The 23,327-nt window shown below is 48.0% G+C and overlaps 1 protein-coding gene and 1 long non-coding RNA gene across 2 annotated transcripts in view; both read right to left on the bottom strand.

Annotated features, from left to right (window-relative positions):
• Dync1h1 (dynein cytoplasmic 1 heavy chain 1) overlaps positions 1-19,302 on the bottom strand; it is a 65,730-nt gene extending 46,428 nt beyond the window's left edge. Inside the window, 10 exon segments of the mRNA NM_019226.3 lie at positions 1,070-1,219; positions 2,243-2,422; positions 2,902-3,978; positions 4,624-4,851; positions 4,936-5,207; positions 6,750-6,936; positions 7,219-7,474; positions 7,601-7,774; positions 9,251-9,338; positions 18,934-19,302. Coding sequence (NP_062099.3) covers positions 1,070-1,219; positions 2,243-2,422; positions 2,902-3,978; positions 4,624-4,851; positions 4,936-5,207; positions 6,750-6,936; positions 7,219-7,474; positions 7,601-7,774; positions 9,251-9,338; positions 18,934-19,183 — 2,862 coding nt within the window. The 5' untranslated portion in view covers positions 19,184-19,302.
• Positions 19,303-20,830: 1,528 nt separating this feature from the next.
• Positions 20,831-22,434, bottom strand: LOC148005478 (uncharacterized). The gene is made up of 2 exons (XR_015623384.1): positions 22,181-22,434; positions 20,831-21,878 (listed from the first exon to the last, which is right to left on the bottom strand). It is a non-coding gene; the product is annotated as an uncharacterized LOC148005478 (long non-coding RNA).
• Positions 22,435-23,327: the final 893 nt, after the last annotated feature.

Below are 23,327 nucleotides of genomic sequence, written 5' to 3'. Positions count from 1 at the left end.
AGGGTTTGTTTTTACTCAGTAACATATTTCAATAAATTGGTTTGGATTCTTTAAAACCTTCTTTGTCTGAATTATGGCCTCTCTAGGTAGAACCACGAAGTCTGTCACTATCAGATGCACTCCCGAGTGATTTTATATTTGTCCTCTAAGATCACCAGAGGCTGGGAGCAGGCATCAGTTTATCTGCTCCAGGTGCCCTGGTGCCCAGGTCACAGCGCACAGTAGGTACTCATGGAAATCCACATGCTCAGTAAAAGTAGCTTGAGGCTGGAAAAATGATATCTCTGAAGCAGTGGGTGGTGGCTTGCACCCTTAATTCCAGCATTCGGGAGCAAAGGCATGCAGATCTCTGTGAGTTTGAAGTCAGCCTGGTCTACAGAGTGAGTCCCAGGACAGCCAGGGCTATATAGAGTAACCCTGTCTCAGAATGGTTCATCACATGTCTATGTGATGGTAGGAAGAGTTCGCACAGGGTACATTTCCTAAGCAGACTTTTGAGTGTTTATGGCTTCCTGACTTGAAATCATTTTGAATTGACAGAAGACGTGCAAAGAAAGCACATGACACTTCTGCAGCTTCTCTGCACTGGATGGGCCACCTAACCCTGCACTCAACCTCCTTAGCCCATTCCAGCCTGTGGCATTTTGTGCTCTGGCCAGATGCTACACAGACTAGCTTTCTATGTGAGCCTCTATATTTCTCAGAAGTTTTCTGGAGAAAAGGCAGATGTGAAATGCCCTTGTCATCACAAGATGTCACAGACACGTAAAGCCACCCACACCACGGCGAAGCTAACATTCATCAACTGGTAAAATGGTGTCTGTCAGGCTCTTCTACTGTAAGGTGACTTCTTCACAGGCACTCGTAGCCAGTGCCAGCCCCAGTGTCAGGGCCACCTGCATTCTAAGCAAGTGCTGTAACACCTAGCTATACCCCAGGGCTTACCCTGACAGGCACTTTTTTGAGACAGGATCTCATTACTTGTGATCCTCTTGCTTCAGCTTCTGCAGAAACCCCAGAGGGGAGGGACTTGTTTTGCTATACCCAGGAGACCCAGGGAGACACTCACTTTGATCTTGGGCTCTCCACCAGGCTTGTGACTAACTTGTGGAGCATCGGTGTCCATGTCTACCTCTGCTTTATCTTCAGCTTGTCCGAGGAGAACCTGGGTCCAAGCTCGAAGGCCAGCTTGCAGGCGGACACCCAGTATCCTTTCAATCTACAGAGAAAGCAGGGTCACTGAGTGGCTGCTTTTGAAGGTCAGCTCACAGGGAACAGAATGAGATGGAGGCACGCGTGCCGAAGTCAGCGTCCAACTCTAATCCTATCTCACTCTGTGACTTCTGCAGCCTCATCAGAGCTGCGTTCTGCACCTCTGGGACTCATGCACTGCCAGTCTCCTCAGCTCCTAAGTGACAAGGACACTGCCACCACACAGCAGATGAAGTCACTCTCTCGGTAGCTGTAAAGCTCTCCTGACGAGCTCTTTTGTGGAACTTGAGGGGAGGTCGCTCTAGAGGTGAAGCTGGGATGGTGAAGCTGGGACACTGCAGCCTGGAGCTGAGGACATTTTTCTTCAGCACGTGTAAGGAAGCCTTCTCTGCCCAGAACCAGGCAGGGCTCTTCTACATGACAGACAGGACCTCCCATGTCTTTGCCACCAGTGTGTCCTATGCTATGTAACTCCCTAAGAATGTGCTGAGGAGAACCACAGCACCTGCAGGTTGATAACTTTCCTTCCTCCGTATCCTTGGTGTGGATGCCATTTTAAACTTAAAGGGAGACCACCCAAGCTCAATCTGGACCCTCTGTAATAAAAGATGCTCTTTCTAAATGAGTAAGAAAAGCTACCCTGGCTCTGGCCAGGTGAGAGAAGGCTGACTGGAGGGCAAGACCCTAGATTCCAATATGACACACTACCATTGCCATCAAAAAGGAAAATAAACAAAATAAACCTTAAATCTTATGAACAGGATGGAAAGACCAATAGGGAGTTGTCAAGTATCCAGGAAAAGGAGGAACTCTTCTCTGCACCCCAACAGCTTGTTCCCAGCTGAGAACTGATAGGTCAGGGATCACAGCATTGGTCTGTGACCTTAGCTGAGGGATTCTGGAGGAACCGGGCCAGTCAAGTAAGTATCTAGGGAAAACACTTCCCAGACAAACTAAAGGCCATACCTAACAGGACCCAGGCCACAGGACAGGAGAGATCAAAGTGTCTGGCCAATTCAGCCATGCGTACCTCCATGTCCAGCTTGTTGACCCAGATGGGCAGGTTGGAGTAGGAGTGCAGGTTGAGGTCGTCCACTGCTTTCTGCACTCTGTTCAAGATTTCAGAGAATGTCTTGTGATCATACATGCAGGTTTCCAAGGAACGGACTTCCAGGTCTATCTTCTCCTCGATAATCAGGAGGTCGTCCACCTAGAGGGGCGTGCACTTCATATGAAAACATCCACTTACTCTGCCGCTTATTCATCTTCCTTTCCTAAGAACTGTGGTCAGCGTGGAGAAGTCCCTCCATACAGCTAGCCCTAGCTGCTCGAGTGAGGACGCTGCTGCTTCCCCTGCATGGAAGAGGAGGGCGGGAACCCCAGCAGCATCTTTCTCCCTCTGTCCTGCCATGGGAACACGCACGCCTGCTACAGGTCTGAACACCTCTCCCTCTAGCTGCACCACATGCCTACCAGCCTCCAATGTCCCCCATCTAGGTGTCTCAGGGTGTCTGTCACTCGGCAGCACTCCCAAAGCCCTACTCCATCAGACAACAGCCAGAAAACTCCTCCCCTCCTGCAGCTCCAGGGGCCTTAGCGTCAATCTTACAAACTGCTGTGAAGAACTAGTGTGCTCCCTGACTTAGTGACTACATCACCCATAAATGCTAAAGGATAAAGTTAACTCACCTTCTCTTGGAAGTTGAAAACCGTCTCTGCCAGGCGCTGCACATAGGGGTCGAGTTTGTAGGACTCCCACACCAACGCGATGCCTTCTGCGATCAAGGCTTGCACCTCCTTCTTCAGGCCGGCCACTAGCAGTGAAATGGTATTGCGCTCCTCCACCTTCTCACAGGTACGTTCGTAAGTGCGGACGCTTTCAATCAGCGAGATGGCAAATGGGTAGAGCTGGTTGGCTTGGTGAGCCTTGTTCACAATTGCAAGTGGCACGCGGAAGCCAAGCCACTTGAGGTTCCGGACTTCTTTGGAGAGTGTTATGATCTCTGGAAGGAAGTTCACCTTTAGCTTGAGGACGTTTCCAGAGCGGCCCCGCACGCGAGCGCTCTCAATGGTGAAGATGCGCCCGGAAACACCAAGGTTGCGTTGCTGAACCTTCCTCGCCCAGTCATCGAAGATTTCCTGGGTGTTGAGCTTCATTCGAAAGCTGTCACCATCCTGCTTCAGCTTCTGCCCTTCCACGTGGTTCTCCCAACCCTTGCCCAGGACGTCTTCCACTCGCTTCATGTAGGCAGTGAGCTGTCGGTCAATCTGTTTAGCCCAGATGATAGACCCTGACACAGGGGGCAAGTCGCGGACATGACTCATTTTACAAGCTTGGCTTTGTGGGTACTGGACCTTAAACTTGTCGTGCAGAGACTCAATGTCATCTTTTACACGCTGGATCAGCTGGGTCTGGTATTCACGAATGGCCCCTCGGATGTGTGGGCGGACGAACAGTGCGTTGAACCTGGAGAAAATCCTGAACATCTCATTGGCATTCTTGGCTGTGCCGAGCTGATCTCGGAGGCGGGCAGTGATGCGGGTCTCCACGCGGTCGATCCTCTCATCGTATCTCTTCATTGCAGCCTCCCAAGCCTCCGTCCCTTCTTTGGAAACATCCAGCCCATCTACTTCCTTGACGTTCTCATAGGCCAGGTTCACCTCCTCGATGGCGTTGGCATCTGCAGCATCAAAGAGGACCTCGGCCACTTTCATGTCTTGGGGTTCAGGTGCCTCTCCTTGGTTCTGCTGTGCAACTGCTGTGACCTTAAAAAAAAAAAAAAAAAAAAAGATTTGGAACAAAAAATATTTGCAAAGACGTTTCTGTCATAGACATAGCACAGGATTCTCGTGCATCAATACTGACTTTAAACCTTCAGTACTTTATCATCACAATTCAACCATGAGCACACTATAACGATGTCCCTGCACATTTCTGTCTTTACTGCATATGTTTTTGAAGGGAGAGGGAATGAGAACAAGAGCAAGACCACACAGGACGAGGGTGCAGCTCAGCAGCAGGCACAGGACTTTGGACTCAATCCCCAGAATGAAACACAACAAAACACACCCAAAAGCACACAAAGGAGAAAGGAACCTCCGAACTGTTTTACTAAGGCTTAGAGATAAACAGTAATCCCCCACAGCTGACTGTGGTGCACTGCTGCAGGGCTCTGTTGACGTCACGCACTACACGCTAACGGCCAGGCGTCTGCTCTGAGCTACGCCCGTGCGGAGCACACGAGTACTCAGATACTCATGACATAAGGCAGCCTCAGGATCAAGGGTGACAAGTGACAGGAGGAAACTAAGGGTAAAGCACTACATGCAAGGTAGTCAGTCAGCTCTTTCAAAGAATTAGTTCAAAAGCAGCAACAAAGCAAGGACTGAGTGAGCCTGTATGGCAGACACCTGTGGGCGCAGGACTCTGACAATGACAGCTCTCAGCTGCTCGTGCTGGCGGCGGAACTTCCTCATCTGGTCCAGGCGGGCCTGCAGCTTCCTGTGAGCAGGGTTGATGCGCCACACCATCTTCAGGTTCTCCTCCCTCTTCCTCTTGACGATGTCCCTCAGCAGCACTTGGAGTTTCTCATACTCATCATCCCACGTCTGGAAGACTTCGAAGCAAGCCACCATGACCTGTGGTACAATTGGGAGACGGCTTGTCACTAAGTCACACTGATCTTACCGGCTCAGGGTGGCTCTCTAAAGACCATGACTTACCTTTTCAAACTCTTCATACGCTACATGCATCAACTTCCTCGTGCCCAAGACTTTGAGCAACTGAGAACTCAAGTCTCTGGAAATTGCCTCCACAAGTCGCAGGGCCCGCTGAATGGGGTATTTTGTGTTTCGGATCTTTCTCAGATGTGTGAAAATTGCAACAAGTGCCTGCCTTATCTTGTCCAGCTCAGTGGCAGACAGCAAGTCATTCAGGGGGAAGTCTTTCATCAGAGGATTGTAGTCATTCACCGTTTCCAACGCCTGCTTAAGACCTAGATTGACAAGGAGGGTTAACGGCTTCCATGAGTAACCAAGTAAACTGTCTGAACTACAAAATTCACTTCGATGCTGAAGTATCTAGTTAGAGAAAAATCATTCACAGTATTTCAAACAAACAATATCCCTAGTGCACTCAGTTTTGGTTTTCTTAGGGGTACAGTTGAAGCCATGTATGGTGTTATAAAAGCCTTTAATCCCAGCACATGGGAGGCAGGGACAGCTGGAGTTCTTTGAGTTCAAGGCCAGCCTGGCCTACAATGCAAGTCCAGGAGAGCCAGGACTACACGGAAACCCTGCCTGGGTGGTGGGATGCAGGAGTAGAGTTGGGCTGAAAAGTGGATCAGCTAAGAGCACTGGCTGGTTGCAGAGGACCTGGGTTTGGTTCCCAGCACCCACATGGCAGCTTGCAACCATCCTAACATTTCAGGTCCAGAGAATTCAATATCGTCTTCTTCTCAGTTGGCACCATGTACAACATGCTGCACACATGCACATTAAGAACATGTATTCCGGGGTTGGGGATTTAGCTCAGTGGTAGAGCGCTTGCCTAGGAAGCACAAGGCCCTGGGTTCAGTCCCCAGCTCCGAAAAAAAGAACCAAAAAAAAAAAAAAAAACAAAAAAAAAAAACAAAAACAAAAAACATGTATTCCATTAAAAATAAACAACCAAACAACTCCCCTGCATCCTAACTTAGTGACAAGCCATCTCCAAGTAGCTTCCTTCACAGGCTAACATTTTATATTTTGCTTTTAGTACTGTCTACATATTTTACTTTAAAAATTAAGTTTAGAGAAACTTCAGTGTTGTCAGCTTTGAGAACACTCACTCAAGGCTAAATTTAAATGTGTCATTATGAACATGGAATCACAGGAAAAACTGGCTTTTGGCCTATTTCTTCCTTTGACATAAGATTTTTGAAAGTGTTAGGAAAGAAAGACTTCAAAGCAAGCTGGTGGTGTACACTGCTATCCTAGTGCTTTGGAGGCACAGACAGGATGAGCAGGAGTTGAAGGTCATCTTTGGCTACCTAGGAAGTTTGAGGCCAGCCTGGGCTACATAACGACTACATAAAAACCCATCTTAAAAAAAAAAAAAAAAAAAAAAAAAGAAGGAAAAAAGAAAAAAAATAGGATAAAAAAGTGTCAGAGAAATTTTGAAGAAAAGGATCAAACGTGTGCAGTGCTGGTGAATGTTTAATCAACATTTTTTAAGGTGGTCACCATAGCCTGAGGGGCTCTACTGGAAATTTACTCACTTAAAACTGAGTACCACAGCAGGGGTTGGGGATTTAGCTCAGTGGTAGAGCGCTTGCCTAGAAAGCGCAAGGCCCTGGGTTTGGTCCCCAGCTCCGGGGGGGGGGGGGGGGGGGGGGGAGGAGTTTAGAGTGTGCCCCTGGTGCAGTACTTGTCTGACACATAAAAGGCTGGGCCTGGGTCTGATCCCAAACTGCATCTACTGAAGTCCATCTACATCATCAAAGACCTTAGAAGGAAGGTCAGTGACTTATGCATCTGGCTATTGGCTCTGGTTTTACCTGTGTCTGTGTCAAAACTGACAGTGGCATGGAAACGTTTGCCATGCTTCAAGATGTCCAGAGTCAGGAGCACCTCTGGGCTCTCCCGCTTCTCCTGGATGCGGTACAATGCACGCTCCAAGTTTAGCCAAAAGCTGATTTCCTGCAAGGCAGTTCCTGATGCTGGATCTCGGTCAAGCTTGGTCACCTGTGAAAACAAGATGACATCACCTGGTAAATCTCAAGTTGATCCCTCCCCAACACAAGTGAAGGGTTTGGTTTGAAACTTGGCAAAATGGCTGTGTCAAGTGCTCTCTCAACTCGTGGTATACTTACTACTCTGCCCAGACCCTAGTGCTGCCTGGACATCGTTGGAATCGGCAGGGGCTCCTACTGTCACAACACCATCACACAGAACAACTTGGGGCAGCTTCCCACAGACATTAAAGGGCCACCACCTCACACCGGCTGTCAACTACAGTGCCCTCACCTTTTGAATTTCTCGGATCCACCGATTAACTCCAGACTGTAACTGGTTAAGAAAGGTTGGGTCTTCAACCTTATCACCGAAATCTGTAACTTTGGGCTTTTCTCCACGCTCGTAGCACTGCTTAGCGACGTTGGTGATAATGGGGTGGATTGGCAAGCTGATCTCCGGGATCTCAATGTTCTGCTGCAGGTGAAGGAGCCCCATCTCAAGCTCTGCAATCTTTTTCTCAACCGAAGGAGCCATCTTATCTCCATCCCTACAGAGATGGAGCATCTCAAAATCAGAGCAGCACTGGCCCTCAAAAGCACAGCTAAGGTCTGTCAGGATCAACAGACACCTTTGTGACTCCGGGGGCCGAGCCACAGAGAGAAGGCAGGTTTACCTGTCTGCTTTGCCAGACTCTCTGATGTAGGACTTAAAGAAAGGAGCCACTGCATTGCTGATGAAGGAGTGCAGGGTCTCGTAGGGCGAGTCTTCGCTCAGCGTGAGGACTCGGAGCTGGGAAGACACCGGCTTGTCTGCATCAATCACAGGGGCTCGCTTGATGAACGCCAAGCTGCAGAGCGAAAGGAGGCGTCAGAGCAGACAGGTCACATTTAAGTTAGTTTTAACAATACTGTTCTGTGTTGAAAACAAATTACGATTTCTGAGTGCTTAGCTTAAAATTACATTGAGACAGACTGAACTGGGTGTGGCTGTCCATGCCTTTAACTCAGCGTTCAGAAGGCAGGAGCATCTCAGTGAGTTTCAGGCCAGCTAGCAATACAGAGTGAGACCCTGTCTCAGACCAACCAAAAATCAGACCAAATGGGTGTTTTTCTAGCTGTGACTGTCCTTTCCACTGTGGGAGAATGACTGTATCCAGTATCAGGGCACGGTTATAGCATGCCCCTATGACCAAGGTAGCAACTGGGCTTAAAGCCAACCCACTCGAGCAACTGTAAGCTGCACGCCATCCCATCTAAGGTGCACATGACCTGTGCACTGCCATGCCAGTTCCATAATAAAACCTACTGAATGGTCAGCCACTTCTCCCAGCTCCACTTCTTAGTTTCTGAACCCTCTTCCCCATCTCTAGACACCCCTTCAACTAGATGTCCTATTTTCCTAAATATATTACAAGGGCCAAGGAGATGGTTCAGGGGTTAAGGTCCCCTGATGCCAAGCCAACCAACCTAAATTCAACCCCACCCCAGCCCTCCACCCCGGAACCCACAGGACAGAAGTGAAGGGGAGATTCCTGTAGGCTCATGTGACCTCCCCAGTGGTGAGTGCAGTCAGATGGGAGGGAAGCTGAAGGAAAGTCTGACCTAGGTATGCCTGCAGCGCTCATCAGGAAGTGTTCGATCACATGCGCCCGCCATCCCATGTGTGGCAAACACTGGCAGATCCTATCTAGGAGTCTATCCACCGTCCACATAATATCCACACAAGTCTATATATACCCTTTGCTTGTTTTCTCCTATGTAGACCAGGCTAGCTCCAAGCATTAGCTCCCTGGTTTCAGGCTCTAAATGCTGAGGCTACAGTGAGGACAACTATACAGTGCAACCCCTCCCTCTGCAGTCTTGAGATTGCTGAAGAAGTTTGCATTGCTATGCAGTCATGAGTTTTCACTCATGGGAACACAAAGTTCCTTCTGGATTCAGAAGTTGATATAAACTTTCTGGAAGGTGGACAATCTGGCAACATGTATTAAAACTTTAATGACACCTTTCCTAGGAACAGGTAATAAATACGCTCTTGAAAGAGCCATCCTGAAAACCATCAGCCTGTGCACAGGCGTGTTCACTACTCATTTATAATGAAGAAGAAACAAGATAAAAGCAGAGATGACTAAGTCAGAGAATACAATCTGATTGAAATCTGAAACTCCTAGTAAGTAAACAACAGCTCAAACACAAGACCAGTACCACGTATGGCAACGGAATTGGAACGTTTCAGCATTTACACTGACGCAGAAACCTTGTTCAAGGTGTGCTCATGTGCAGTAGACCTGTGGCACAGTCTCGGTGGCACCCACACTACTTACCTATTGGACTTCACCCCGTAATGAATGTCTATGTTGATGTTATAGGAAATGAATTCTTTCTCCTCTTCTCCTTCATCACCAACGTCCTCTATAAATCACAATAATAGTATTATCAAATTCACATTGCAATTTCTAATCTATCAAGTCTTGTTTTGTTTTGTTTTCGGAGCTGGGGACCGAACCCAGGGCCTTGCGCTTCCTAGGCAAGCGCTCTACCACTGAGCTAAATCCCCAACCCCCTAATCTATCAAGTCTTAAGACCGATCCTCACCCCAGCCCACCTCACTTCTGAAGTCTCAGGCTGCTGGCTCTACTGCTTTCCCTGACTCCTAAGTCGGGCATTTGTTTGCTGTCTGATCGTGGGGACAAGGAGCTGACTCTGTGTCTTCCAGGCAAGTGCCTGGGTTGTTGGACGATTAATACGAGCACACGAGTGAAATCTCAGAGATGTGGGCAGTTCCAGTAGTTTCTGCAAAATTCTCACTGTCTCTGGCCACTAGACTCACCTTCTGTGTCCCCAAAATACAAATCTTTTTCCATCCCAAGTGCGGTCTTCTCAGCTGTATATTCAGCTCTTACTACATGATGTGACAAGCATTTCCAAGACACACAGTGAGCCTAGGCTGGCAGGGCTACTAGCCCTGTGTTCCTAAGATACTCAGCCAGAAAGCATGAGAATGCAGAGGCCTACAGTTCCACACGAGCTTTTCACCAGCGCACAGCAGGGTCAGGATGAGGGTGAAGCTCACCCTGGAAGACTGCATGAGAAATACCCAGAAGGCCTTTCCTTTGCTCTGTCAAGCACCTGTCAGTCTGCTTTGGACCATACACAGGAGTGTCTCTTCCACCCAAGGTAGCTGAAGGCTTGGACCACATAGGGTCCACACAGCACATGAGCCACAGACAAGCTTATTGGGACTTAGCATATGACAGCCAAGAGGCATGTGAACCAGACTTCTAAATTAAAAATCAAAATTATAAAAAAAATTTGTAAAAATCATATGGCGTGGTGCCACAGGAAGGTGGATGTCTGTGAGCTCAAAGCCAGCATGGTCTACATAGTTAGGTTCAAGCCAGCAGGACTATATATCGAGACTCTATCTCAAAATCCTAAGACTATAAGATAATGCAAACTTCTCTAGCAATAACCTCCAAGGCATTTGAACATTTTAGCTGGATTATGCGCTCAGTGACTCCCAGTGTTTACCAGCATTACTCAGTTCTACAGTCTCATAGCCCCCCCACTCCCAGGGGTCTCACTGTAGAGCTCTGGCTGGCCTAGAACTCACTGTGGAAAGCAGCCTGGCTTTGGACTCACAGGCACCCGCTGGCCTCCCTGGCCTTGGCTCTGAGTGCGGAGATTAGAGGAATGAGGCCCTACACCTCAGCCTCACCTGCATTAAAAAGCCAAGAGTCCATGAAAACACAAACGCAGGTATGGACTTTAAATTCACAGCAGAGAAGGGCATGGGGCACTGAACTGGGTGCTCCCTGAGGATTCTTTTAGCAAGTAAACTCTGACAAGTGAGTACAAAATGCAGAGCCTGAGCAAACACTGTCTGCCTTGTTGGTTTTAGGACGAGACAAAAGCAAAATTCAAAATCATGACATCTGCACAAAATGAGTGGGGCTGGAATTCACTGTGCTAAGTGAATAAATTGGACACAGACAGCAATGTCTCGGGCTAGAGAGATGGCTCAGCAGTTAAGAGCACTGGCTGCTCTTCCAGAGGTCCTGAGTTCAATTCCCAGCAACCACATGGTGGCTCACAACCATCTGTAATGGGATCTAATGCCCTCTTCTGGTGTGTCTGAAGACAGCTGCAGTGTACTTACATACATGAAATAAAAAAAAATTTTTTTTAAAGAAAAAGAGTGGAAGTTGGGGATTTAGCTCAGTGGTAGAGCGCTTGCCTAGGAAGCGCAAGGCCCTGGGTTCGGTCCCCAGCTCCGAAAAAAGGAACCAAAAAAAAAAAAAAGAAAAGAAAAGAAAAAGAGCAATGTCTCTCTTATGTGGGCTTTGGATTTAAGGGGTGTGGAGAAGGGGGATGAGACGGGAGGAAGCCATCTCAAGTGAGGAGGGAGTAAAAGGGTAATGGCACATGTGAGATGAAGGTGTTTGGGGAGCAGAGAGCACTGGGTAATGGGGCTCGGTGATAACAAAGTAAAATGACCGCTATGCACGTAAATGCTGCAATGAAAACCTTTTCTTTGTAAACTGACTTTAAAAACAAAGGTCACACCTAAAGGCATGATATGTGATGTATCAAGAAACAGTTTTTCCAAATATCTGCTTTTGATATAATTTTAAAAAAGGGAGGAAGAAGTGGATGGAAGAAGTCTCTAGTGTACCTAGTACGACCACTTGTCTTTTCACGCACAAGTTGGCACCTTCAGACAGTACCTGGAAGACCTCAGGTACAGAGAATATAGGGCAGTGCCCACCCAGAGAATGCCACCCCTCCTGGGCCTAGGAGTCCCTGCTGGTGACTGTGTAAGCACGCTGCACCTCAGCTGAGGAAAGAGATCATGCAGTGAAAGCAACTTCTGTAAGCACCGAATGCTGGCATCGGTCCACTGTGTAGCTGCTCTAGCAGGAGTCAGTGTCTAAGAACCTGGAGCAGGATGACCAAGAGTTGTTATCCAGTGCCCAGCACTGAGCCTGGGCCATTCTTCCAGACTGTTCTTTCAATCCAGTGTGTTCCTTCCTCTTGTGCAGGGCCTACCCTGGCCTGCAAAGTAAACAGCTTTAGCATGCCTAAGGTGGTTTTTAAATTTTTAACTTAAAAAAAGAAAAAACTATAAGTCAACCAACTCTCCAACCACTCAAATCTAAATTACAAGATAACCCTGCTGCCTGAAAGTCACACACCTGTGCCTGCAATCTCTAATTGCACGCATAAGACAAAGCACATAAAGACACGCCCTAAACTCCAGCTGTCAAGGCAGTGGATTAAGAAATATTGTCTCGGGGTTGGGGATTTAGCTCAGTGGTAGAGTGCTTGCCTAGCAAGCGCAAGGCCCTGGGTTCTGTCCCCAGCTCCGAAAAAAAGAAAAAAAAAAAAAAAAAGAAATATTGTCTCGCTGGGCTTGGTGGCCCAAGTCTTTAATTCCAGCAGAGGCAGGCGGACCTCTGAGTTTGAGGCCAGCCTGCTCTATATAGAGTGAGTTCTAGGACAGCCAGGCTGTTTACATAGGGAAACCCTGTCTGGAAAACAAAACAAAACAAAAAGCTATAAAAAGAAAAAAAAAAGCAGAATAAAACAAAACAACCTGTCTCCTTCAGTTTTCTAAACTTTCCACAATCATATAAAATGCCATTCCAGTAACATGGATGATAGAAGATTCTATAACCACCTAGAAGAGATGCTTGACACACTGAAAATGTTCAAGTGTCTGTTCCCCACAGACCATCATCATACAAATGCAATCGCAGGGCCTCAGCTGCTGCCTGTATTCCCTGATCAAACAGGCTCCACCGCCCACTGCAGGTGAGTCAGGGCTTTGTAGCAAATGCTGCAGTTCAACACCAGGAGCGCTGCAGTGCGGCAGAAAGCTGCTCAGGCCGGCTCAGGAAGGCACGCCCAATGACATAATCCCTAGACAGGAAGAACTCCAAGACAGACCTGCGGCTTCAGTGAAATTCCAGCACCCCTAAGAATAACTTGGGGAAGTCATTACCAGTTGGTCAGTCTTGTTATCCAAATTCCTGGTGAATACAGAAATCAAAGTCTGAATACCCCCAAAGCCCACTTTCTGATAAATTATCAAATACACTTTTTGCAGAAGGTCAAGCTTGATGCACCTGTGATCTCAGCATTGTGAAGGAAGAGGCAGGAGGATCACCACTACTTCCAGTCCCACAAAGTTCCAGGTTAGCCAGAGGTCATCTCCAGGACTGTTCGTGGCAGCCCTCCCTTTCTGTCACTGTAATTATTACTCTTCTAAATAGTAAAAAGAAAGTTGGCTTTCTACTTCTATAAAAATGTTTAAAGTTGAAGGAAGGACACTTAATTATTTGTTGCTAATACTGGGAAGGCTGTGAACACCTTCCACCTAGAAGCTCACCTACAGACAACCTACACTTTTGTCAGGACGGCACATTTCACTAAATCTCAGATCAGTTTCCTGGTGTCTGTGGATTCTGGTTAATACAGTTCACACAGGTGGAAGAATCCAAAGGCAGGGCTCAGGAGGCTGCCCCACCCAGGTCCTGAGTGGCAAGCTGTGCTGGGCCATACTGGGACAGTGCCCAACTGGCAGCAGCATCTGGATGTGTGTGTGCTTCTGCAGACAGACCAACATGTCAAACTACCAGTGCCAGGTGAAGGCACTCATTCACCCTCACCCCACAGCAAATGACCCTTACAGGGTTCTGTGCTTTTCTTTCACCTTCTTTCCCCTTTAAATTCTAAAACAGACCAGTACTGTATCACGACGGTCACCATCGCCACACAGACCATCTTCTGCAAGTGCTTTACCTTTATCCTTTCTCATCTCTGGTGCCGGGGACCCTCATCTCTCTGCCACACCACCCCATGCTGGCACTGGGCTTAGAACTCTGAGAAAGGCAGGTTTTCTCAACCTGAGTTTGCACAGAAGCATCCTTTCAGATGCATCAAGGAAGCAGTACATCCCACTTATTTCTCGTAATGAACTTTTCAGTGAACTAAAAAAGACTGTTGAAAAAGAGTCACTGATGCCTAAGGAACTTAGTACTTGGTACTTCTCTTCTGGAGCCAAGGTCTCATACAGCCTAGGCTGGCCTTGGATTCAGCCCTGAACTGATCCTCCTGCTCTACCTCCTCAGTGCTGGGATTCTGGGTGTGCACTACCAGGTGCTGGGGTTCAAACCAAAGGCTATATAAGCACCCTGCCATCTCAGATACACCTCAGTCCCAAGGACTAAGTACCTTTTCAGTTAGTATTAATTTAGAATAACTGATAGATATAAACTAAAACAGACATTCCTATCTTTTTAAAGTTTAACTTTAAATTTATTTAAATTATGGGTATCCTGCCTGTATGCATGTCTGTGTACCACTTGTCTGTCTGGTGCCCACAGAGGCTAAAAACCTACCATGTGGGTGCTGGGAATCAGGCTCAGGTCCTTTGTAAGAGCAGTGAGTGCTCCTAACCACACACCAAACATTCCCATCCCAATAAATGCACTAAGGAACTGCAGAGACTAGCCTCCGAGTCCTTCAAAAATCCATCTCATCAAAGCCTGCTCTCCAGAATCAGAGATCTACTTTAAAGTGGGGATGGGAAATGTGAACCATATGTGGAGGGGACTTCAGGGAAGGTGTCTTTCAGATGCAACAGGACTGATGCGCATGCACACACAGACTGTGGCAGCGGCACAGCCCCAGACCAGATGCAGGCCCAGCATTGTGAAAGGGAAGTGGACGAGGCTACACCCCTAATCAAGGCGCTCTGCACGATTAGTACTGGCTGGCAAAGTGAAAACCAATTTCCTCTAATGAAGTCTCACTGGGTAATCAAGCACACTTTAGGACAGGTGTAGGCCTAGAAGCAGTTGGCCAACAAAACAAACTCAATGGTATTTTGTGGACGCTTTCATTTTACCATGCTTTGGTATTTTCTGTCTCATTTGAGTCTTTTGCTTTTGTGAGGGTTTTGTGACTTCTTTTTTCTGTCGTTTTGACAGACAAAAAACAAAAACAAACAAACAAACAAAAAAACCCATAAAGCTGGACGGGTAGGGAGGTGGGAGGATCTGGAGAAATTGTGGGGAAGGGAAAATATAAGCACCTTTCTCTAGAAAGTGGAGGCCTGCCTGCACTGACGGCCAGTGAACCCAGGCTGACCGGTTCCTTCCAGCACTGAGCTCCTACAAATGCTGTAGCAAGCTTTCCTTGCTGACTTATTCACTGCTATATTAACACTTGGGATGGTTAGTCTAGAAATGAATGCAGGCTGAACATCCATAGCCTGAAAAGCAATCCCAGGTTAGAGGCAAAAGTCGTACTTCAAGGACCTCTGGCCCCAGCATTCTGTAGCCCCTCAAGGATCCTCAGCTGTATTAAGTCTTCAAAGCTATCAATTACTAAATTTCATAATTCCTCTTGAATATTAAGTCCTTAGAAAAACAACTCTTGAAAGTCCACAGAAACAATTTTAAGTCTCCACACAATTATGTTTCTATGAAGCTGGGAGACAGAAAAGGCTCTACTTGAAACATGAAAATGTGAAAAATTTTTACACTCCGGTTCCCAGCCATCTTTGCACTAAGATTTGACCTCCTAAATTACCTGCCCTGGAAACACTAGACTACTAGTTCAAGGCATGCATAAGAACAGTCACATTGGGGTTGGGGATTTAGCTCAGTGGTAGAGCGCTTGCCTAGCAAGCGCAAGGCCCTGGGTTCGGTCCCCAGCTCTGAAAAAAAAAAAATTAAAAACAGCCACATTTCCAGTAGTGAGGAACTCCCAAGCCTAGAGATTCAGGGACATGAGTGTGTGGCACACCCACTCACACACTCACCCTTCACACACACACACACACACACACTCACCCTTGACACACACACACACACTCTCTCACACACACACACTCACCCTTGACACACACATATTCGCACACGTACGTACGTACACACACACACACACACACACACACACACACACACGCCCTCACACTCAGCACTACACTGTCCCTGCTGGGCACTCACAGAGCTGGAGGACACCAGTCACAGAGGCACAGCGGCTACGTTCCCACAGATACCACCAACCCACCAGGGACAAAAAGCACAAGAAAAACCTGCATGGGTAGGAAGAAGTGATACAAAAACATTTTTACTGGGAAAACCATCCAGTTCAGGATCAATGACCTTTTTATCTAGAAGAAAACAATCTCCCCCCGCCCAGGAATTTCAGAAAGGAGAACTGTTAGCGAAAAGCTGTAACTCTCATCTGCTGATGCTACACTATCAAAAGAATCTGCTAAACCACCATCTTTATTTTATACTTTGAGGAATTCTGTACTCAAATGAAAAGTTCCCAAGTAGCTGGGGTAGCTTATAAAAGAACTTACTTTTTAAAAATGCTTCTATGTATTTAGTATAAATGTTTAGAATAGTGAGGAGAGGCTGGAGACACAGCTTGGCTGGCTTGGCTTTCCCTAACACCACAATAAAAACTGACCACGTTCTGAATGCCCTTAGCACTTGGGAGGCGGGAGGCAGGAAGATCAGAAGTTCAAGGTCATCTTGGCTACAGATAAGTCTGAGGACCCCTTAGGCTTGAAAAGGGAGGGGTGGGGGCTGGGGATTTAGCTCAGTGGTAGAGCGCTTACCTAGGAAGCGCAAGACCCTGGGTTCGGTCCCCAGCTCCGAAAAAAAGAACCAAAAAAAAAAAAAAAAGAAAAAAAGAAAAGGGAGGGGTGGCTAAGACTAAAAATGATCAGGAAATCTGCTATATATTAATCACAAATAGTGGTATTTATTCGCTGTTCACTGCCATCAACTGTTCCCTCACATATCTGACTAAGTGTGCAGAAACCAACCAGAACTAACAACTACCAAAACAAAGCCCTCCTACCAAGGGCCCAGAGACTGAACAGGCCTAGGCTGTAATTCAATGCTATGTTAGAACCCTGTGTTTAGCAGCCCCCAGGAGGAAGAGATTAGGTAATCTCTGTGAGATGAGGCCAGCCTGGTCTACAAAGCTTCAGGCCAACATTAGCTACACTGTGAGACTTCTCAAACAAACAAGCAAACAAACAACAACAAAAAGGGTGAGCTTAGCATGTGCAACACCCTGGACTCAACCCCAGCATAGATAACACAGCTGCTAACAAGCAGGAGACCTTAAGGCATCACCGTGGATTTAAAAGGACGGGATGCAGGGACTTGCTGAGGAGAGACCGGAGGGGAGGCATTTGAAATGTAAAATAAAAAAAATAAATAAAATAAAATAAAAACCTTTCCCTATGTTTCTGTAAGTGAACAAGAAATTAATGAAACATTGAATCTCTAGAACTCTTATAAACACAGAAGAGAGTTATTTCAGTCTCAAGACAGCCCAATTCCTTAGTGAACTTTCAAAAGTGCAAGTCATTATGGAACCTCGCTAGGATGCTGGATCACCCCTTTGCTGAAAAGAAATGAGTCCTGTGCAGACACTTGTTCCATCCCACCCTTGATCCAAGATGGACAGATAGGAGAAAAACAAATCACCAAAGACAGAGAAAGATGAAAACTTAGGATTTTGTTTTTGTAAAGAGAAACCATGACTCATGGTTTTTGTGTGTTTTTATACTGAAATCACTAATTTCAATACACAAACTGTACAACCAAAAATATAAAAGAATTAGCTAGGGCCAAACTACTCAAAATCTTTAAAAAACATAGGTTAAAATTTATTTTAACAAAATGTATTTGCACATACCCACAAAAGACTAAAAAAGTGGGGGTCAAGGGGCTCACAGGGGCTCTGCAGAGGCAGAAGGATCCCAGCTGACTTTCGGGCCTGTTTCAATTTTTCTATAATTACATGGACTTTTGGACCAAAATATTCCATGCAGGAATAAACACAAACTTCGACGTAAAGGAAACAACCTCGGCCACACGAACACTCTATAGTCACTAACAGCATACTGTTTTAAACATTCCGTGTGGATTCAAGAAAAATACTTTGCTGCCTTCTAGATGCAGGCCCAAACCAAGGCCACGTTAAACATTTTGTAATTAAGAATAGCCTTTAAGCGATACGTTGTATCTGGATACAAACTATCGAAAAGGGCAGCCACACTGGTTTTCTAACCCAGCCCAAAGCCTTAGGAACTCTAAGGAATTTGCAAGCAAATCTTCTCAGACCACCTGATTCAATCCCCTTAATAAGGGCTACTCTCCTAGACAGCACATCTGGATTCCTAAGGATACACCACACCCATTCACCAGCGTGCACACATGCTCCCCAGATGCTACAAAGTGGTTTACAGGACTCAAGAAGGAAGGAATCCTGTAAGCAAGCTCCAGATACCAGATGAATCTACGGATGTAGAGCGTCTCTCTACTGGAAGACACAACTCAGCTTTTTTTCCTCCTTCCCCGACTAGGTAAGCAAGAGTTCTTAAATCTTTGAAACCAGACTTAAATGTTACAGGGCTGTCATTAGGGTCATGTAAGCAACAGTTTCAAGCCATGATCAGCAAAACAAGCAATTCTGATTGGAAACTGGTTATGTTGAGTCTAGTCAAAGGTCCGGTACTAGCTGGTGACCTTGGACCAGCCACGGGACTAGGTTTCTTGGTTTGTAAAATAGGGAGGGAGATACACCCACTCAGCAACGATGCTGTGAGGCCAATGGAGGCCTACGCGTAGGCAGCCAGATAGCAGAGATGCTGGGTGCCCAGGGCCTGCCCACTCCGGGTCCCGCCAACGCACCGGTACCCGAGCCCACCGAGGGGCCAGCACCTAGGCTGCCCTAGACAGATTCTTCCCAAAGCGAGCTATGCTTGGACACGAATCGAAACCAAAAAAGCTCATGTGACTTTGGAGGCATGGATGCGGCCCTGTGCCCAGCCGGGACCGGGAGACGCGGTCTCCACCCAACTCGGCCATCTTGAGAAGCCGCGGAGACAAAGCGACCCCACTGTGCGGGCGCTAGCGGTCCCGGCACCCTAGCTGCTCCACGCGACTTGGGAGGGGGCGCCGCGCACCTTTGAGGGTGGAGCGCTCCACCAGGACCGTGTGGACCTGCGGGTCTGACAGGAACTTGCGCATCTGCTCCAGGGCGCTCTTCTCCTCCAGCGCCGCCTCCAGCGCAGCCGGCGCGTCGCCGCCGTCCTCCAGCAGCAGCGGAACCAGCTTACGAAGGTGCTTCTGCAGCACCGACACGTCCGCCACATTCTGCACCGCGGACACCTCCAGGCCGGCCGAGCCGTCCTCACCGCCGCCGGTCTCCGACATGGCGGATCCTCGGAAGGGAGAGAGATAGAGAAGAGAGAGAGAGAGAGCCGAGAAGAGCTACCTCCGGAACGAGGGAGCAGTGAGCGAAAGAAACCGGCGACAGAAGACGCTGTGTCCGCTAGCCCGCGGCCGACTGCGGACAGCGGAGCCGGCTCCGCCCTAAAGGCCACCGCTCCCGCCGGCCCCGCCCCGCCCCGCCCCGCCCGCTGGCTGCAGCCACCGGCGCCCGCTCGCGGTCGGCGTCGCGACGTTACGCATGCGACTGGAGGCGGGGCTAGGTGCGGCGCCGCGTGGCCTTTTGGGACTTGTAGTCGGAGTGCTGGGTGGGGACCATTTCTCTCTTCCCCGGAGTGGTCCAGGAACCGTGTCTGGCTCCATTGCCAGGTGGCAGAGAATATCACAGAGCCAGCCCCTCAGGCTCCATAAATAGGGGCGTCCCCACAGTGACCTCGCTAAACTGTCAAGGGAGAGGATGGAAAGGGCGATGTTCTTAGCTGAGGAACTGGAGTCTAAGGAAGAGAAGGTTATGTATGGGTGGAGCAGCAACTGCTCTGCAGTCTAAGGTTAGGCTTAAAGAAACCTGGATAACATCCAGCTGTGATGGGCCCTGGATTCTGAACACAGCGTCATTTACCAAGCAAGGGTGATATGACTGAAACAGGAGGATTCATATGAATGAATCTACTGACAACAGTATGCTCCTCCCCAAGCCCTGAACCTGCACACCACTGCTCTGTGGGTTCAAGAATCTGGGTCGGCAGGAGGTAGGGGCTTGGATGCCTCCCAACTAAGTTTCCTTGCATCTGACCCATCACCCCTCCTCCCATACAGGGAGGACAAAAAGGCCAGAATCTAGATGTTTACTTTCTTGGGGATAGTAACTGGCCTTTGAAAGTTCAGATCATAACTTGCCTGTTCAATTGGGAAGAGGGAACTAAGCCAAAGTGATCTTTAAAAATATAATAATGCCGAGTTAGAAAGCTGAGTCCTGATTGGTGGGACGATGATGGGATGACTTGATTTTCCCAAATCATCTTTGGCAAATGGAGAGCCCTACAATATGCTTATTCCTTGCACAATTGCCCAGTGCCAGGTCCCAGAGGCAGCTGATGGAGCCCAGAAACTACTTATATGATTCTTCTAGAGAGAGAGAGAGAGAGAGAGAGAGAGAGAGAGAGAGAGAGAAACAGATACATATCCCTGTCCTCCCTCCATCAGCCCACTCCCACTCTAGTATAATATGTCCAAGAAGTCGTAAATAGTCCTGCAGAGGGGAGAGGACAGACCCAAAGCTACCGGGGCAAGCTGTTACTGTGGAAATGCGGATGTACCAGCAGTGACCAATACCTGCATAACCTCAGAGATAGGAACAAGGACAAAAAGCCCGAGATTCAGAAACCTGCAGGGACTCGGTGGGGGTGGGGCTGATCGCACACTGGCTGCACTGTGAGTCAGCATATGGGAAGTGCCGTCATTCAGTCATCCAAGGGACTCTCTCATCTGCAACCTGGCTCCAAGTCAAGGAACAGATAACAGGCTCAGACTTTGGATTACGATCATTTTTTCAAAGAAGACAACAGAAACGATCTGTTTACAAGGATTTACAAACAGACCAAACCTGCTTGCTTTTTTTTTTTAAATAAAAAATATACTAAATGTGTCTGTTTTTTGAATATAGTGAGAATAGGTCTGCTGCACACAGGCTGCTGAAATTTCTAAGGGCGTCATCCCAGAGGCCGGCCAGGCTGAGACGGGGCTAACTAACGAAAAAGCAGGGCTTGCCTGAAGATGCCCTCCTGCCTCGTGGCACAGCACTCGGCTGATCCAGGGTGGGGATGGGACCCTGGCCATCCCGTGGTCTCCTGCCCATGAAAGCATCTGCTTTCAGTCGTTGCGAGGAGCTGGGAGAAGCGTTTCTTTCCTGATGTGGGATGCTGGTGGCTGCTGTAGTACATACAGTTTTGTCATACATGTGCGATGCACTGTGTAGTGATCTTACCCAACATCTCTTTAAAATACCATGTGAAGTGTGGTAAAGATACTACTTGGTGTCAGGCTCTTTCTCCTCATTCTGCTCCCTCCCTCAACCCCTGGACAGCACACAATCTCTCAGTGGGACGGCCATCAAATCAGCATCTCCAGGCTGTGTTTCCATACACCCCTTCTCTATGTACTCACTATATACATAGTACATGCTGTCTTAAAACTTGAGTAATCGTCCTATCTTGACCCATAATTCCAGCCCTAGGATTGTGGATGCCCTACCATACCTGGTTCATGTTGGGCCGTTCATTCATAATCAACCCACTTCTGACGCTACTATCAGGCCTGGAGAACACCCAACACTTGCTTAATGTGTGTTCCCAGGGAATGGGAGTAGTGGGAGCGGCAGGGCACATAAATGTTTCATTGAGGGCATAAAGGTTTGGACCTTCTCTGCCCTACTTTCAGACAGACTACACCATTTGGGCTTCCAGGCTGCTGGAGGATCCGGCTCGCATTTCACCTCTCTGCAGGACGCTTTTGGTGAAGCTATTTGAGAATCTCATCCCCTTTCTGTCTTGGTTCGGTGAGATGGGTCTCAGGGTGAGGGCTGAACTGGATCCGGGTCTTAGAAGTTTCCAGACCAGCAGGCTGGAGTTGACGACCAGGGAAGCACGCCACCACCAGGAACAGAACAGCCCGTCCGCGCCCTCTGGTGGTCACAAATTTTCTTACTTTCAGGGGCCCTTCTTTCTACCCCCACTTTCCCATCTATCTGCACGGCACCACCCGGTCACCTAGCAAATGCCAGCCTGTGGTTCAGCCCATATTCCACCACCCACAGGAAAGATTTATGAAGACTGTCTTCCTGGGCAGAAAATGTACGCAAGCCCTAGATGTACCTGGTACTGCCTAGCTCCTTCCCTCTCCCCTCTAGTAGAACCAACCACATGGCTTACCAAAATTGCGTCCCGGCTAAGAGTACTACTTCCTGGGTGCCCATCCCCCTCTCACCTTATGCCTTAGACGCGCAGAGACAGGAACATGGCAAATCCTAGGATAGCCTGGGCTACGTAGTAAGAGTGTCTCAGAAACAATCAATCAAAACAAAGCAAGGCAAGAGAGAAACTCTGTCACATTTCTGTAAGCACCATAACTCTGCTGCTCTTTCCAGCAAATTCCTTGGGAATAAGCATAATGAGACCTGCCCTGAACACTTCCAGCTCTCCTATTGTAGTGGTTTGTATATGCTTGGCCCGGGGAGAGGCAATGTTAGGAGGTGTGGCAATGTTGGAGTAGGCATGGCCCTATTGGAGGAGGTGTGTCACCATGGGGATGGGCTTTGAGGCACTATGCTCAAGCTCTGTGTAGAAGAGAACCTCCCGTTTGGCTGCTTGCAGAAGCCAGTCTTGTCTTGGTTGCCTCCAGCACCAAGTCTGCTTGTGCTTCCCACTGTGATGATAATGGACTGTACTCTGAATCTGTAAGCCAGTCCCCATTAAATGCTTTCCTTTATAAGTGTTGTCTTGGTCATGGTGACTCTTCACAGCACTGAAAACCCTAAGACACCTACCCAGTCCTTATGTTCCCAGCGAGTGTCTTGGTTAATATCACCAACCCTCCACGCCTGGACAAAGCCGTGACTGGGTTTTGGTGTCCTCTCGCTTGATACACTGAGATCCTTGGCACTGCAGTCCTCACAGCCAGGCTGTGCTGACCCTTTCCCTCCCTCCTAAGGAGGCCGTGGTCCAGGGCTTGGTGTTAGTTCTCTTTGGTCTTGAACCAGCATCTCTGCAGCCTGATGTGCAGTGCAGCTGTACCTGCTGGCTCCCAACATCAGAGGGGTATTAGGGTGTGCTACAGCTGTTGAGTAAGTGTTCTAGAAAGTTCCAGGTTGATTGGGAGTTTTTTAATTCTTCTACATCCTTCCTCTCCTCCTCCTCCTTCACCTTCCTCCTCCTCTGTTTATTCTTCTTTGTGCTCCAAATTGAACTCAGGGTATTGTACATTCTTAGCAATGCTCAGGGCTCTAGCCCTGGATTATCCCCCACCCTCTTACTAATTGTCTAATACACTTGCTCTGTGTTTTTATTGAAAGAAGTATTGAAATCTCTGGTGGTTAATTGTGGCTTTCTCTCTGCTCCCAATTTCATCTGTTAGC

This window comes from Rattus norvegicus, chromosome 6, assembly GCF_021556685.1.
Source record: "Rattus norvegicus strain SHRSP/BbbUtx chromosome 6, alternate assembly SHRSP_T2T, whole genome shotgun sequence".
Lineage (NCBI taxonomy): Eukaryota > Metazoa > Chordata > Mammalia > Rodentia > Muridae > Rattus > Rattus norvegicus.
The sequence above is the reverse complement of the archived record's forward strand: the minus strand, read 5'-3'. Positions and strand labels throughout refer to the sequence as shown.